General features: G+C 36.7%; 1 protein-coding gene across 3 annotated transcripts in view; it reads left to right on the top strand.

Annotated features, from left to right (window-relative positions):
• Positions 1–14552, top strand: part of tcerg1l (transcription elongation regulator 1 like) — a 117282-nt gene extending 102730 nt beyond the window's left edge. For 2 of the 3 annotated variants that reach the window (XM_073815023.1, XM_065262807.2), the window contains exons 8-14: positions 939–1027; positions 5220–5371; positions 6679–6757; positions 7290–7401; positions 9282–9371; positions 10815–10933; positions 13512–14552. In XM_073815023.1, coding sequence (XP_073671124.1) covers positions 939–1027; positions 5220–5371; positions 6679–6757; positions 7290–7401; positions 9282–9371; positions 10815–10933; positions 13512–13668 — 798 coding nt within the window. In that variant the 3' untranslated portion in view covers positions 13669–14552. The remainder of the gene's footprint in view (positions 1–938; positions 1028–5219; positions 5372–6678; positions 6758–7289; positions 7402–9281; positions 9372–10814; positions 10934–13511) is intronic. The other variant, XM_073815024.1, reaches the window with a different exon arrangement.
• The last annotated feature ends 2481 nt before the right edge of the window (positions 14553–17033 follow it).

The raw sequence follows: 17033 nt of genomic DNA, 5'->3' as shown, positions 1-17033 counted from the left end.
CAAAAGTAAGTTTCAATTTCAACAATCCACCGTTATGGCGATCCGTGTTTGCATTTCATCAGCTAATTTGCATTTTAAAGGACACACCCAAAAAACTGCACCTTTTTGCTCGCACCTACAAAGTAGCAAATGCTGTAATAAATTATCTGTGGGGTATTTTGAGGTGAAACTTCACATAGGTACTTTGGGGACACAGAATATTTAAAAAGTCTTGTGAAATGTCTCCTTTAAGCTCAGGTTATAAGCGACGTCTACATAAAGGGCATCACTTTTCAGTTCAGGTAGTGCCAGACCTTTTGTCACAGGTTGTCTTAAAGGTTCTTAAAAGAACAGCGAACTGATTTGTGGAAAAGGTCAAACTATGGCGAAATCAGATTTTGAGTCCAATTAACACTGAGTTAATAATTGCCTTTGTTGGAGTGCGGTGTACCACTTTGTCCTCATAGGATGACGGCTTTTAAAATCTTTTCAGTGGAATTAATTGGCGAAATTTTCCCAGAACGATAATTCATTTGACCGTGAAGACTAGAGAAGTAGTAATCAGTTGGTCATGCAGGAACTGTGGGTAATTGGTTGGTGTTGTGATTGTGCATTTAGTGCTAAACACATCTAAATCATTATCCAGTTGATAATAAACTGTATTTGGCTTGTACGCAGTGTTTAAGGTAAGATAACTGCAGTTCACTTACCTGTTTAATCATAGAGGAGAAAATAAACAGCAGGTTTGATTCAAACCTAGCGAACTGCCTTTTATTATAAAAATGTACGCTCTTTTAATCTTTTTTATTCCTTTATTTTGATATAATGGCGTATCATTTGTCACTTTTATTGCTGTGATTATAGTGGTTTATTTGACCGCTACTAAATCATCACATCTATCCATCAATATTCTCACTTGTATACTGTATGTGACTGATATAGTGTGTATTTATGTCCAGGTAGAGACGTTTAAAGTCGGTATGGATGAGGACAGTTTGCCCAGAGACAAGCGGCCTGTTGCATCTACACCCATACCAGGATCACCATGGTAAATAACTGATCTGTGTGCACAGAAATGATTGCAATGCTCACTCTTAATTTAATACAACTTCATAACTAATAAATAATGAACACATCTCTGTCTGCATGCAATGTAATTACCAAGAAATTGAACTTTCACAGTTGTCTCAGTAACAACATGCCCTTGATAATGCCAGTATTGTAAGCAAATGCATAAGGGCGTTTTTCCTTTGTGTTACTTTTGTATAACCGGCCATTTAAATGGCACACATAATTTTTAAATTGAGTGTTTGATGACACGCAGAAGTAAAATACAGTGATCAAGTGTTAAATACAAACACAAATCTGCATTGGGACATTGTGTTATGCCAGATATTTCTCTCAGCCAGAGCATTGTGTTCCCTTGAATACAAACATAAACACACAAACACGTTTTTTTTTTTTTTGCACCTCAGCAGGCATCGCAGCTTAATCCGTTCAGCTTTTGTTGACTCACAGAGCCGAATTCACTGGTAAATCTTTGCAATGAACTCATATTTGAGACGCTCAGGCCTCAGGGAACTTACAACTGTTGCATTATTATACACTTCAGGTGAAATTCGTATTGGGCATAAAATAATTTACAGCAGACAGCCATAGGAAAAAGTCTTTATGAGGTGGTTTCCCGGACAGGGATTAGCTTAAACCAGGACTAGGCCTTAGTTTAATTAGGAAATATAACTAGTTGTAACAAGCATGCCTTACTAAAAACATTACTGGTGTGCATTTTGAAGCAAAACAAAGGGCATTGATATAGTTTAAGATATGTCAGTGAATGTTGTTTTCAGTTTGGACAGCTGTTAAATTTATTTTAGTCTAGGACTAGTCTAATCCCTGTCTTGGAAACCGCCATTAAATGTCTACAGTGTTTCTTCTAGATTAAAGCAACACTATGTAGTTTCCATGTAAAAATGACTTACAGCTCCCCCATGTGGTTGAAAAGCGCAATAGTGCCTGGTATCAGACACTCTTCTGCAGGAAGGGGGAGGGGCGGGGCTGTGTTTCCTACCCTCCACCGCCACTTTCAGAGTGTGCTTGTAGCAGCTAGGAGGCTGCTCAGGTTGCAGCAACAGTACAATTTGTCCATTTAAAAGTTGTTCTACCATTGAAATAATTTTAGAGACATTATTTAAAAGTAAAAAAAACTACATAGTGTTGCTTTAAATATTTTGTAATTGGAAAGAAAACAAAGTATGCATGCTTCTCCTGAGAAAAAGACTCCTGCGTGTGTCTCTATGTTTCCTAGAATGCAATTTTACCAATACCAAATGTTGCCCAGTCTGTGAAAACCAGGCCAATGTAATTTACTATTTTCTACATAAAATCATCTTACATCACGTAAAGGACATTCTGTGAAAATATAACCTTGATATCTTTCATATTGACTGAGTAAGGTCATGTGAAAGACTGAAATCAATGTGAAATCAAACTTTGATGAAATCTATAGCTTAAAAAAGATCATAGCCTGGATTTCACAGACAGGGTCACAGCTGATCTGAATTATTCACATCTATGCAATAGCTTTTTTTTGTTCTGTATGTCAGTGGTTTCTTAAACTGAGATTGTGCCAGGGGTCCCATTTTTATGACATTTTATACAATACATTCATTTTTCATCAATTCTGTGTAATTAAACCAACAGCACTAGATTGTAAAATGAAATATGTTTTGTTTAATTCAAATTAAGTTTTAAGTTCTAATTTAAGTTTTAAAAAGTTTGAATTCAGACATTTTCTTTGGGGGGGGCACGAAGGGAGGCGCCAAACACAAGGGGGCCACACGCTGAAAAGGTTTGACAACCACTGCTGTATATCATTTGGTAATTTTTATTTATCCTAACGACAATACATGACTGAATCACAGGAAATTGCTCAAAGGAGACACGCGTAGTTTTTGCAGCATTATCACAAACAAATGTTAATTTTGAGCTACAGCAAAAAGGAATAATTTAATTTAGTTTTTTGTCGAAATAGAGGTTTTTCATAAAAAATTTGTACATTAAGCCCTCGTCAAGCGATCCCAATGTTCGAAATAGTAATTAAACTACTAAAATGATCTTTATTTGTACATTTTCTGAGAGGTCTATCCTATACAAAGATACATGTCCATCCACATGCACATCTGACATTTTGGTTTCGGTTTTAAAACTCGCAAGAATTAGAAAATAAGGTGCAGGACTTGCTTGATGTTAAAAGAGTTATTAAGAAATATAAAGTTGGGTACCTGATTGATGTTAAAAGAGTTATTAAGAGTATCAAGACTCGAAAACAATCTTCCTTGCTTCCTCGCTAATTTAACAACGGGGAAAATGGTTTGTGCGCCTAGCGCACAGTCTAAAAGGGTTGTTCCTATTCTCGTAATGTTCCTATTCTTGTAATGAGTAATGGATGTGTTTTGGGCGTAACGTGCAATAAACCAAAGAGAGTCTCAGCTCTCATCCCATTTAAAAGCCAGTTGCGCTTGCACCATGCAGATTCCCAATTTAGATGGTGGAATTTGTAAACTAAAAAAGTAAGTGGAGGAAGAAGACCACCAGTTTAAGATTGATGTTAAAAATTGTATTGTTTTCATTGCATTAATTGCTGTAAATGTATGGCTAGCCTACATGATCAGTGTAATCTCAAAGAATAATTTACAAATATGCAAGAAAAGGTTTGTACTCTAAAAATACTTTATTTGTAACAAACAGGAGATAAAGAATTTATAAACATGTGGAGAGCCGAACATTTCAGCACTCGGACAGCGCCATGAGTTAAAAGCATTACTTAAAAAAAAGGTTCTCATCTCACCAAATCCACCGGTACAAAGTCATAATATACAATAAATCTGTAGGGTAGCATTTGTTTAAAGCAAAACATTCAATTACTTGCCAGGCTCCAGGTGAAGCAGCTCTTTACGCTTCTAACGTCTCATAATCGGTCCTCATGTATGTCCAAGAGACTCAATAATAATCTTTTACATTTTAATCCTTAATTTTTTCATATTTAAAAACATTTGTGTGCTGCTGCGCATCCATGCATGTGATAAGCAAACGCACGTTGTCGTCTCGTTTATAGGTGCATATTACTAACACGCTCTTTAAATACCAAAAAAATATTGCGCCATTGACTTTAGAGCAGGTTTTAGTTGGTCAATGGCGTAGTCTATTTTAGTTGCCTCAAAATAGCAACACGCCAACAATGCCTGAACACACCTCGTTTTCAGACCAGAACGCCCATGGGCGCAAATGTATTTCTATTTAAACAACATGGCACTGAACATGAAAATGATTGCGTCGAGCTAAAAAAACTTTGCGCTGCATTGCACCGGGTGTATGATAGGACCCATAGTCCCTGCATATCAAGCTGGGGTATTATGTATTTTAACATTGAAAAAAAATCATCTTTGAGTCTCTAGAGCTATAAAAGAGCTTTTACGAGGAGAGTTTCTAGCCTTTAAGGGTATTTTATGCTCATTGTTTTATAAATATGCCGAGGTTATATGGATGTGATCTACAAATACAGAATCTCTGCAATTACGGAAAGGATAAATAAAGCATGTGACCAGTGCCAGCCATCTGTCTGCACTATGAATAACTGCATATGAGCAGGGCGGCGTTTCAGATATCTTTAATATCATTGGGTCAGTTCTACAGCACCGACGATCTCACTGATGGGACGGCGAAGCAAAATGAAATGTCAGAATTGGTTTGTCATGGTTGGCATGAGGTTGTATCAAATTACCTCACAGACTACCGCAGAATCTATGAATACTTCATCCGACATGCACTGCGTGAGACCTGAAATATTACGAGACCTGAAAAATCATAATTCTCATGCAAAATATCCAAGAAGGACCTTTTTCAAAAATGTGTCACTTTTTGATTTATGACACAGAAGAATAATGTATAAAAGTAGGTACTTGAGGTTGTAGTCATCGTGAATTTTATCCATTTACAATCTTGTGAAACTGTCATCGTGAAAGATGAGTCCGGAAATGGCCGGTGAGGCAAAAAAACACATCACGGTCTAAACTAAACAGTCAAAACAGCAAATCTGGCTTCAGTCGCCCCCTGCTTTTTTGTCATTTAGACATCCTTTGGGATTTCCCAGCCACCCGGGAGAATATCACAAAACACTGTCAGGTTGTTCCCTTGGGTATTTTTAATGTATGAAGGCATGCATTACATCTGTTTTTGTCCAGGTGTGTGGTGTGGACAGGAGACGACAGGGTTTTTTTCTTCAATCCCACAATGCACCTGTCAGTATGGGAAAAGCCGATGGATCTGAAAGACCGTGGAGACCTCAATCGCATCATAGAGGATCCGCCACATAAACGCAAGAAAGACTCTTTAGGTGAGAGCTGCTTTTGCTGTTAAATATTCATTTGAATTAGTTTCATCTCATTATACTAGTTCTGCTGGTAAATCCAACACTTTGTTGACTAAGTATAAATAAGCTGGTATAGCTCTGTGGTAGAGCATTGCATTAGCAGTACAAAGATCATAGGTTCGAAGCCAGAAGACACACGGACTGATAAAAATAAATGTATTGTAAAGCACTGGATACAATCCATACCCCTAGATTACTTTTTTAGGAGAAATTGCTTACCTTTTGGCTTGTACTTATGAATTCTGCTATGAAATTCAGGGTCACATTTCGTGGGATGAACTCGACACGAAACTTTAATCCTCACAGTGAGATAATGATGCTCAAGCAAACGTTAATACACCCACAAACCGCAAAACCACGGCTGTACTCGCGGATTACGTGAAAGCACTAATCCAATGAAACAGCTCAACAAATATTGAATTAGTCTGGGTCTTGTCTGGAAGTTATTATACGGTTGGCTTGATTTCCCTGTAGGCTTCTCATCTGTATTGATTTAGTTTTATTGCCGTTATTCACAGACATCGCCTATCCATGACCTTTACCTGTTTGATGTCTACAATTTGAATGCGAAAAATGTTCATGGTTTTATTTTACAACTGAACAATGTGACATGAATGATGAGGTTATTGACATGCTGAACTTAGGTAGTGTTGACACAAGAGATGCAACATCAGCGACAAAACCAACAAATTATACACTGCAAAAAAATGATTTTCTAGAAAAAAAATCTTAGTATTTTTGTCTTGTTTTCAGTAAAAATATCAAAAAAATTCTTAAATTAAGATGCTTTTTCTTGATGAGCAAAACGACCCAAGAAAATAAGTCTAGTCTTTTAAACCAAAATATCAAATTTGAAGTGATTTTGTGCATAAAACAAGCAAAAAAATCTCCTAATGGAGTAAGCAAAAAATCGTGAAAATTTTTCTTAAACACTAAATTTAAGAAAATTTCAAGAAAAAATAGCTTACACAATTGGCAGATTTTTATGCTTGTTTTATGCACAAAATCACTTAAATGTGATATTTTTGGTCTAAAGACTTATTTTGTTGGGTCATTTTGCTCATCAAGAAAAAGCATCTGAATTTAAGAATTTTTTGATGTTTTTACTGAAAACAACACAAAAATACTAAGAATTTTTTGCAGTGTAGACAGACATAGGGGATAGGATTCAGTTGTCGCATCGCTGCACCAGTATAGATGTTATTATGGGAGAGGTACAATCCTGTTGGAAGTAAATATTGTGAATCGAAATTAGTTTGTTATATCAACAGATGACGGATCATATTCTCCCTTTGCTGATGATGATGACGACAACGACGAAGACTGCGGATCAAAAACCAAGCGTAACAAGTAAGTGATGGAGCTGTGTGAAAACACGACTACATGTCTATCCAGAAAGAAGACAAGGATGCTTTAACAGATGCAAGAGATTTTGACAGACGTTGTGTGTCGTCGCTCACCCTGATAATCGTGGCTCGACAGGACGTCTTTGGATTTGGGATGGCAACATCTGCACTCACAGCTTGGCACTCATTTCTCAAACTGTCTTTCTTGAGGATTTTTTTTATTTAACAGTTGGCTTTTGAAGTCCAGCCAAACGTCTGCTCTGAGACAAGTGCCTACATCCACGCAATTTACATTTTAAGAAGAAATGTGAGATTTTGTTTGTCTTAAGCATTGAATAAAATAATCTTCAAATGATAGACGTAAGTTTGCATAGAGTCTGATTATTCTGTGCTATCATCATTTGGAAGGAGCTGCCTGAATATCGCTTCTGGCAATTTAGCATCTCTCCTCCACCCCTGAGTTTGCAAGAATATCTGCAATGCACCCCAAAATTCTTGATATATATAATTATTCATATTTTCTTTATTTTTTTAAGGCTGGAGCACACTGTTGAGTGTGATGAAGTGAGTGGAGGAAAAGGCAATGAGATGGGTTTACCACTGGAGCTTCGCATCACTCACTTCAGAGACATGCTACTGGAACGAGGGGTAAACAGATTTACATTTATCCCATAAGAGAAAACAAAGAGCTCAGATGAAAAAGCCGTTAAATGCCACATGTGTCAAAAATGTGATTGTGAACTGAAAGCTGTCGGCACGTATTATACATTCATTAAATACTTTAGTTTTAAATCCTCCATTCAGAAATATTGGTTTATTTGCAGTATACGTTAAACGCCACAACAATTTGTCTCCAAATGAAGTTTTATTTAACAAAATATGTTCAGGTAATCAACCAATCAGTGCAAGAGAAAGCCGGTATATAAAGCCGTCTCTTACCTCTGTCCCGCGCCACCCCATCACCCTTCTCTTGGTTGGTTCTTTTCCAAGTAAAAGGGGAGGGGGTGGTACTCTGGGTTCAGGACAAATTCCCAACTCGGAGCCCTCCCTGGACAGCACACCAAATATGCATAAAATAGATATATACACAATACTTTATTTACTCGTAAGGCCTGGAAGTGCACAGAAGATTTGGATGAACGACGACACAAATACAAAGTTCAAGATGTTTTACCCGGTTTAAGGAGGTTTACTGAATATATTAGGATATTGACAACATTTTCGGACCCTTTACCTTTTTAGAAGGAGATTTTTGCATGCATTTTTGGTTTAACAGCGAAATAAATTTGTTAAATGCCAATAAAATGACTAAAATGACATTTATGAAAATGAGTCTTTTTAATTACTGACTAATAACTTTTCATTGGCATTAAAATGAAATTACTGAACCTAAACATAACCACCTGTTAAAATTTGCTCATTTACAAGAAAACATGCCAAATGCACTTTTTGGGGTTTTGCATCTGATTTCTTCCAATATAACTTCAGGCTAGAGGTCTTCACAGGTCCACTTAGATCTGAAAACCCGAGGTCCAACCCGAGACCCGATCTGGTTCGGGTCTAAAAGTTTAGTGTGCCTCGGACACGGGTCGGGTATAATATTAGTGGCATCTGGTCTCGGGTAATTTAAAATTAATGTGTTTTTGCCGAAAAGACCCGAAAAACCGGAACTGTCTTGCGTGTGCGTGTCAATGTCGTTTTCAAACCTCTCCTCTGTGTGCCAAGAGCTCTTGTGACATTGTGTGGCTGGCGGTAGTTTAATTTTCATTGAGACAGACTTGTCAAGCAATGTACATTTTAGCAGTTACCTGGGTGTCGTCTTCAAATGAATGGACCAGCAGGGTTTCTTTCTGACTGCTGCGGCACACACATTGGTACCATTTACATTCGGGTTAAAAAAATGCCACTGGTTCGGGTCGGACTCGAGTCAAATTTTCTCGGGTTGTCCAGGGTCGGGTATTTCTTGAAAAAAAATTATTTATGCACGCTGGGTTCGGGTATAAAGTGATTGGGGTCATTTTGGGTCGGGTACATTTCTTTGGACCTGAGAAGACCTCTACTTCAGGCTATAAGGGTTAAAGAAATGATTTATTAAGCCACATTCATGGTTAACTAAAGCCTAATAAGACACAAGAGAAATTTTTGTTATATTTTCATGCAAACCTTAATATAATTCATGGTGACCATTGCCACAAAATGCCAACAACATCAGAGTGAGACAACATTTTTGTAGGCACTATTGCTTTAAGAAACTGCCTATTTTGTTTCCAATGATGTGAACTGGTGATTTATAGCACTTTATAGTTTATCTCTATAATCAAGTCCATGATCAATTCCTGAACACTTCTTCACAAAACCCCACAATGAGCGCTTCAGCCTTGAAATCTCACGGAGGGAACACTTTCGGCTCCATCAAAGGCTGTGTATTTGCACACAGTGTGAATGTTAAAACAAAGTAAGGCAGCAGGCAGTAATTGACGCAAGTTTGTTGTGGTTGAGCCGTATTTCATCCCGGTTGTCTTGAACAGGTGTCGGCATTCTCCACATGGGAGAAGGAATTACACAAAATCGTCTTTGACCCACGTTACCTGCTGCTGTGTCCGGAGGAACGTAAACAGGTAGCTCTCGCTTTTGCTCACATCAACTCGATAAACATCAAAGTAAATTACCTCAAGTTTTTCCCGAGTTAAGTTTTTATGGTACAAATGGAAATAATTTTACTGGAAATTAAACTCAAATGGCTTCTGAATTAAATAACCTTGCGGCAATGCATATTTTTAGATAATAGGGTGAATCCAATACTTTACAAAATGAACCACATTACCTCATTTGATTAGTTTCTGATCTTATTTAAAAACGCATGGACGCAAGCCAGAAGATAAATTATTCATAACAAATAAATGAGTTTGGCATCAGTGCAAAAACATCATCAAATTGCATAACAGTTGAGTTGAAAACAAAAGACTGAAAACAGTAAGATTAACATAAATTCGGCCTGTATATCTGTGATCACTCATCAACTTTTAATATTAGCCCCTACTGCATTGCGAGTTTAATATTAGCATTAACTCTTTCCCTGCCAATGACGCTTCCCTGATGAGTAATTATCCACTAGATGGTATCCGCTAGGGGGGCACGATTCTAGGTAAAGAAACAAACCATCCTGTTATCCTCCCAGGGTTCGGCACACACGTGCACTGCACCGTGTTAGGAACATAATGAGAAAACAATACATAAAATGACACAAGAAATCCATGGGAGTGATACGGAAACCACATCCGTGCTCCCGTCACGGAAATAAGCTGAATTCTGTGACATGAACAAGGATAAAGTGATCAAATTTTCTGTGAATATAACACGGATTTCCATGAGATCATGTTGGGTTAAAAACTGCTTAGGTTTTTATTTTTTGTAAAGAAGCCTGTTGTGACCAAAGCGTTAGGTGTTTGTAACCCAATAAATAATTAAATTTTCTTTAAATTTGACAGTAGCCTTTTTGTCCCCATAAACCAAAATTTACCAAAACCATGACCCTAAAACCGTGACACACACCGAACCGTAAGTAATTTGAACTGTTGCAACCCTAGTATCCACTCTTACCCAATTTATAAAAACTGAAACTGATCTCTAACCAAATTCCTTTACAAAAATTCAATTATTTCAGCTTCTTGCTCAAAATGTGGTATTTTTGAAGAAACCAACCCATATGTAAGAGGTTATAAAAAGAGAACAAATGAAGATAGAATTAAACTTTTTTTTCCCCGTTTTGTTTGTTTGATTGAAAGTAAAGGGTCTGTTATTTTATTTGGTATATTTGTATGTTTATATATTTATAGAAAAAAAATTGGCATGGAAGGCACAAAAAAAATCACAAAAAAATGCTGGCGGACAACTTAAAAAAAAAAATGCTAGCGGGGAATGAATTAATATTATTGTGGATAGCTTTAATAATGTATGATAATCTTTATCACTATAAATTAACCAAGCAACACTATATTTAATAAAAAAAAACTTTTTAATCATATGACTAAAATGAAAACATTTGGCGTCTTCATCCACAGATTTTCGATCAGTTTGTGAAAGCAAGAATGAATGAGGAGTACAAAGAGAAAAAGTGCAAACTTCAGCAAGCAAAAGAGGAATACAGAAAACTGCTGGAGGAGTCAAAAATCACGCCCAGGTGAGTTTAGATACAGCGCAGGTTTAAACCCGCAATACGCCTTTTGCTGATGCATAAATAAAGTGACTTCAGGACAAGCTTTATTTATTCAGCAGCGCTGTTAATAACTGATGGACTTTGCCATTCTGTACCAGGATTCTTTGGGTTTGTGTATTTAATAACGTTATTTCCTCTCTGAGGTCTCACACGGGACATGAAAGAGTCTCCAGACTTTTCCTGTGCCTTTACTATCTTCCTTTCCTGCTTAATTTATGGTAAACATACCAGAGGAAATGTGAATCAAAGCCCTAATGTTAATACATGTACATGCTATACATGCACAGCACAATATATATTTAAAGAAAGAGATCGTCTTAAATAAGTCATTGACTTGGGTAGATACATACAGTGAATATCATTTTGAAATGTCTCATAGGGAAACATCTCTGATTTACAATAATGTATGGGTGCCACTCTTGACTTTGCTGTGTAGGTGGATATTTTATCTGTCTATAATTGATAGATATCCACAAGTTCATCCATCCATGATCCCTTATCTAATCATCTTTGTATTAAGCATCAATGCATATAAGTAGATTTTTATTATTGTATACTGGATGTGTAAAAAACAACCCCGCTTTGTAAAAAAAAATTTCATTCCCAGCTATCAGTTGCAGACCTGTTTCAAAAATGGTGTTATGTTTTAGTTTACAAGACAGTGATTAAAATAATATAAGGTTGGAAATTGGTGACTTACACACCTAACTCAGAGATCGAAAGAAACATAAGACGAAGAAATTTACTTGTATGCCTCCAAAACACTCTGGGCCCTATCTTGCACCTAACGCAATTGACTTTGTCAGTGACGCATGTATCATTTGTATTTTGCACCGGCACACAGCAAGTTTTTTCCCTCCACAGACGCAAGTCAGCAAACTAGGGAATGAACTTGCGCTCCCTGGGCGGTTCAGCGCAAAAAAGGAGGCGTGTTGCAGCGCAAACCATCCCTGATGCTATTTTGCAGTTTCAAAAAACAATTGCGCCACTGACCAGAAAAAAACTAGTCTAAAGTCAGTGGCGCATTACGCGTGGTTCATTATGCTATTTTAAGGGCGCATGCTTGACCATAATGTATAGCGTGCACAATGCGCACACACTTTGCTTATCTAATCTACACAGATGCAACAGTTATTTTTGCAAATCATAAATTGTTACAATAAAAAATATTAATACATGAGATAAGGGAAATCATTGTGGTGAGCATTGTGGTGATAGTTTTTATTTATTTTGTGTGGCTGCGTTAAAAAATTCTCATGCAAATAACGATTAAAATATTTTCATAAGTTTGTTTTGTGGCTGTAGTACGTTTATTTTATGTAAATAATAATTAAAATGTTTTCATAAGAAACCTAAATGTATATGAACTTGATTTGTAAGTGTTCTTTGGGGTTGGACCTTGCTTGCGTTTCTTGGGTCCGATTTCAAAGCCCCCAAACCCTTTCAGGGTTTCTTCTATCCCCATACAAAACAACTTCTCTGTCTTTGACTGCTCTTACAAGAACGTCGGTCTCCTCGGCTGTAAACCGCTCCTGGCGTACGCCTGGTAAATCCGTTATAATAATAGCAACCCGGCATGGAACTTGCGCACTTGCATTTAAAGGGAATGTTGGATAGCGTTGGTTTATTTGAAGTTACGCCCAAACCACACCTATGAATAATGAACCTACTTCAGACCAACCCCTTATTGATTTGCGCCCGGCGCAAGAGTTATTTCTCATGGCGGGAAAATAGCAACAGCGCCCAAGATCCGCCCACAAAGTCACTTGCGTTTTGCGCTTCACACTTGCGTTTCAGATCGTTAAAATAGGGCCCTCTATGTTCAATATCTTAACCAAAACACATGAAAAATTTTCATAAATTTAGAGAAGATCTTCTGAATTAAGAGAAAAAGACCAAAAGCACAGATTGCTTTGCCCTGTATAAATAAGTAAAGTAGCTGCGTTACAATTAACCCCACGTTAGTTTGTGCCCCGCTCACCCCTACCATGCAATGGAAAGGCACAAATACTGTAAGGCTAAAGAAATATACAATTATCACAAAAAAGACAAGAACACAAGACATATGTAGACAATATTCCAGATTTGTAATTTATACAAATTCAACCACTAGATACAGAGATAGAAAAAAGAGATTTCACTGAATGCTTTGAAATGAGGTGATGTTTCCATGTGAGACTGGCCTGTGGGAGGTAAACCTAATGTTTCAGCACATTGGGTACCAAGGTTTATGTTTAGCCGCTATAGTGCTGTGAGGCAGTACAAGACAGCAGATAATGCATTACTCCTGAAGCAGGTACATGCATTTTCATCTGATGTTTTCACTGAGCGTTTCGCTCCACCACCCGAAGCAAAACGTACCGCTTCCTCAGATTTCTTTTATTGAGATTTTACCACCAAGCCAGAAAAACATCCACAATCAAACCTCTATTTTGTTTTTCACAAGAAAACAGGATCGAGAGCCATCATGGACAACAATTTCGAGCCATAATAAAACATCTGATACCACTTGAAGAACTCATTTCTGTTTTCTCTCTCGTAGATCAACATTCAAGGAGTTTTCGGAAAAATACGGAAAAGATCCACGATTCAAACAAGTTCTCAAGAGGAAAGACCAGGAACTCTTTTTCACCCAGTTCATCAACACGTTAAAAAAGCGGGATAAAGAAAACCGACTGCGTCTGAGAAAGATGAGATGAGGACCTGTGGGCATTGAACCCTTCAGCTGATTCTCAGTAACTGATTCATCATGATCAGGAACAGTGTACAGTATATGATGATAATATCTGTCCACATGTCTGACCGCATGATGGGAGCGAAACCAACGACAGCCGGTGTTATTTGCTTTCCAATGACTGATTTTCAAACAATGGAAGCGGCTTTAGGGATCAGCTGCTTCTGAATGAACTTTATATAATTTGTTTCATATTGAAGCTCTTAATCTCCAGTCGAGGTGTCTGAATCACAACGCTGAACATGAATAGAGAAGTAAACAAAACAAAGATGAAGCCATTGACTTGTGCATACAGGCGGAGAAAGGTTTTTTAATAATTGTAAATAAATGTTGATATCCCGGCGCTGTGCTTAAAGTGACTGTACTGTAGTGAAAGTTTTTTTATATATATAATTCCCCATTGAATCTAAGAAATTGATTAATGATGTTGTGCATTGATAGGTTTTTGTGTAACGGTTTGTTGTAATTAAATTTATCATGAGATTGTAAAATTAAAAAAGTTAAAATTTAAATAAAAGTTTGACATTGTAAAGCTGAGATTAAAGTATTGCAAATATTTTGAGTTTTTGAAAGATTTTGAGTTTTTTAAAGAGTAACAATTGAATCAAATAAAGTCTTTATTCCTGTGCCCATTAACTTATCATTTAATTGATTTAATGCAAAGTCATATTGTTACCATATAACAACTACAAATTATATGATAGTATGTTGATATTTTCACCTTTTGATTAGCCTGGTTAATTTAAAACATTATCTATTTTTACCATAATACCTCAGTAAGTTGTTAAACAGCAACAAGTTATTTATCATTTATTTTTATTAACTTGTTTTAGTTGATATTAAAATATATAAAAGTCATAAATTGTGAAAAAAAGAATAAAGCTCAAAATGATTTGACTCATCATCACTGGACTCATGCTGAAAGAAAATTATGAAATGTCAAGATATTGACAGGTACAAACGTCCTAGCCAAAGCAAAGGTTTTTCTATTATCTGTGACATGACACAGGGAATGTAGTTGATGTATTCGCTTTCATTTGTCTTCCTAAATGTCTGACAAAATAAGTGTCTCAAACTCTTGTGGCAAAGTTATCCAAATGGTACTCCACATGCATCTTCAGTGTCATCTCATAGATACCACCGCTCACAAGCATTTATATTTACCTTGCATTTATGCATTTGACAGATGCTTTTATCCAAAGCAACATACAGTGCATTACAAGGTGCACAATATTTATCAGTGTGTGCGTTCCCTTGGTTTGAATGCTTTTCCAATGAGCTATACAGGATAAGAAATCTTACATTAATGGTGCCATAGAATGTAAAACTATTTACCTAGGCATACATGAATATTAAGAGTTCTGTACATGGTAATGACATATCGTAAGCTCCAAAAACATTTTCCCCTTATGTAAACATCATGCAGGGAAAAGACCTGCCAACCGGCCAATCTCAAGTCAACATAAAACCGACTGTGATGTTACAGTCGAGATGTATGCCCCAACATTAAATTGCATATTCAATTAATTACAATGTTCTGACTGCTCAGTTAGCGTTATATGCTAGTTAATACTATATATGATTATCAGTCATTAGACCTCTTACGTCATTTCAGTTGCCTTGAGTACCTACCGAGTACTGTCTATAGCTAGCTTGCTACGATTTACAGCATATTTTCCGCCACATATCTTATTTTCTTGTTTTTAGTTTGTATATTCTATGCATTAGATTCATATAGCCATAAATATGATGCTTTACATGTCATGTCATAGAAAAGTGAGCCCATATGTCTCGTGTCTTAGTCATCTTCACTGTTAATTTTTAATCAAAAACAGCTAACATGAAGCGCAGCTCCACAGTCTGACGCAACTCTGCGACGCTATTTCATTTTTATACAGCCTGGTATTTTTGCACCTTGATGGTGCTTCTTATCACCTTTTCCAAAACACTCTCAACACAAAAAAAAGTCATCTGCAGACGACGATCCACAATGGAAATTATATCTAACATCTGGAGAGGTTTCTCAGTGGCTCTGTGAGAGGCTAGCCGGCCCGCTATGCTACCAAAACAAAACATTCGGGTGTGCAGACTGTGCGCAAGTACATTTTACTAACGTAAGTTGAATCCTTGTAATCGTTTCATGATTGGTTACTACCCCCATCAATCAAAACTTTGCTGGATAGGCAATGGCTGGCTTCATTTTGGCTTTTTTTAGTCAAAAGCAAAGGTGCGCAAAATGACACCTCGCTTACCCAATGTGCGCTTCCAGGACATTTTAAGTTCTCAAACCTTATCTGATTGGACAAAAGAGAAAAGTAATGCAGAATATTTATCAGGACAGTTTAACGAAGCATAAAGAGATGCATTTTCAATGATCGTGAAACATGATCGTAAGCACGCATTAAAACAAATTAGGACCTTGCAGGATTTTTCCTTCTTTTTTCGTTGTTTTGTAATAAAATGTGGGATGCATTTTGAAGAGTGGACCCTTACGTTGCAATGTACGCTGACGTTTTTTGGATATGTCAGAAATACTCACAACCATATGGAAAGATATGTGAGTACCAACATTTATATTAATGTGTGGTCTGACTGCATTTCATTTAATCTTTTTCACTCCAGTGTATTGATGGCAAAAAAACAAGCTTAGATCATTAATTGAGTGTTTAGCTTTCATATAATGAAAAGTTTATGATTGAATATTTGATGTAAAACAAAGTACAGAAGCACATAGACTGACGTATCGATCTTGCCGAATCAGGTACTCAAGATGGCGGAAGACGAGTTTGAGAAGTGAGTGACGTACACGGTTGACGTCATCTGATATTCATGTATATGCTAACGTTTAGGCTAAAGTTCTACTATTGAAGTTACAGTCATGTTTTGCAGATCCATACTGAAAAAAAAACCATATCACTCAGAAACGTCCATTAACAATCTCCAAATAATTGATTATTCTTCAAATTCTGTATCTTTGTCTGATACAGACTCAAACATAAGATCTGTTTACACACATACACACAGAGAGCTATTGAAATGAGCTGCTCTGAAAAACAGCCAATCAGAGCAGAGCTCAACCTTATTATTCATGACCTTTCCACTAGGATAATAATAGACATTTTCATTCTAAAGACAAATTCTAGGGTTGTAAATGGACATGTAAAACTCTTTCTGGGTAATTTTTGCACTTAAAGTTACATCCCTTCCATCTATCAGAAAACAATTTAACAGAGTATTTAATTCTTTGGCACCTTAAAGTTTGTACATAAACTTAGTGTGAAAATCTCCACTGTATGGATGAATGTGAAGAGATTGGAGGTCATCTTCCCA

The sequence above is a fragment of the Paramisgurnus dabryanus genome, chromosome 1 (genome assembly GCF_030506205.2).
Source record: "Paramisgurnus dabryanus chromosome 1, PD_genome_1.1, whole genome shotgun sequence".
In the NCBI taxonomy this organism is placed as follows: domain Eukaryota; kingdom Metazoa; phylum Chordata; class Actinopteri; order Cypriniformes; family Cobitidae; genus Paramisgurnus; species Paramisgurnus dabryanus.
Note: the sequence above shows the minus strand (reverse complement) of the source record. Positions and strands in the feature narration are given on the sequence as shown.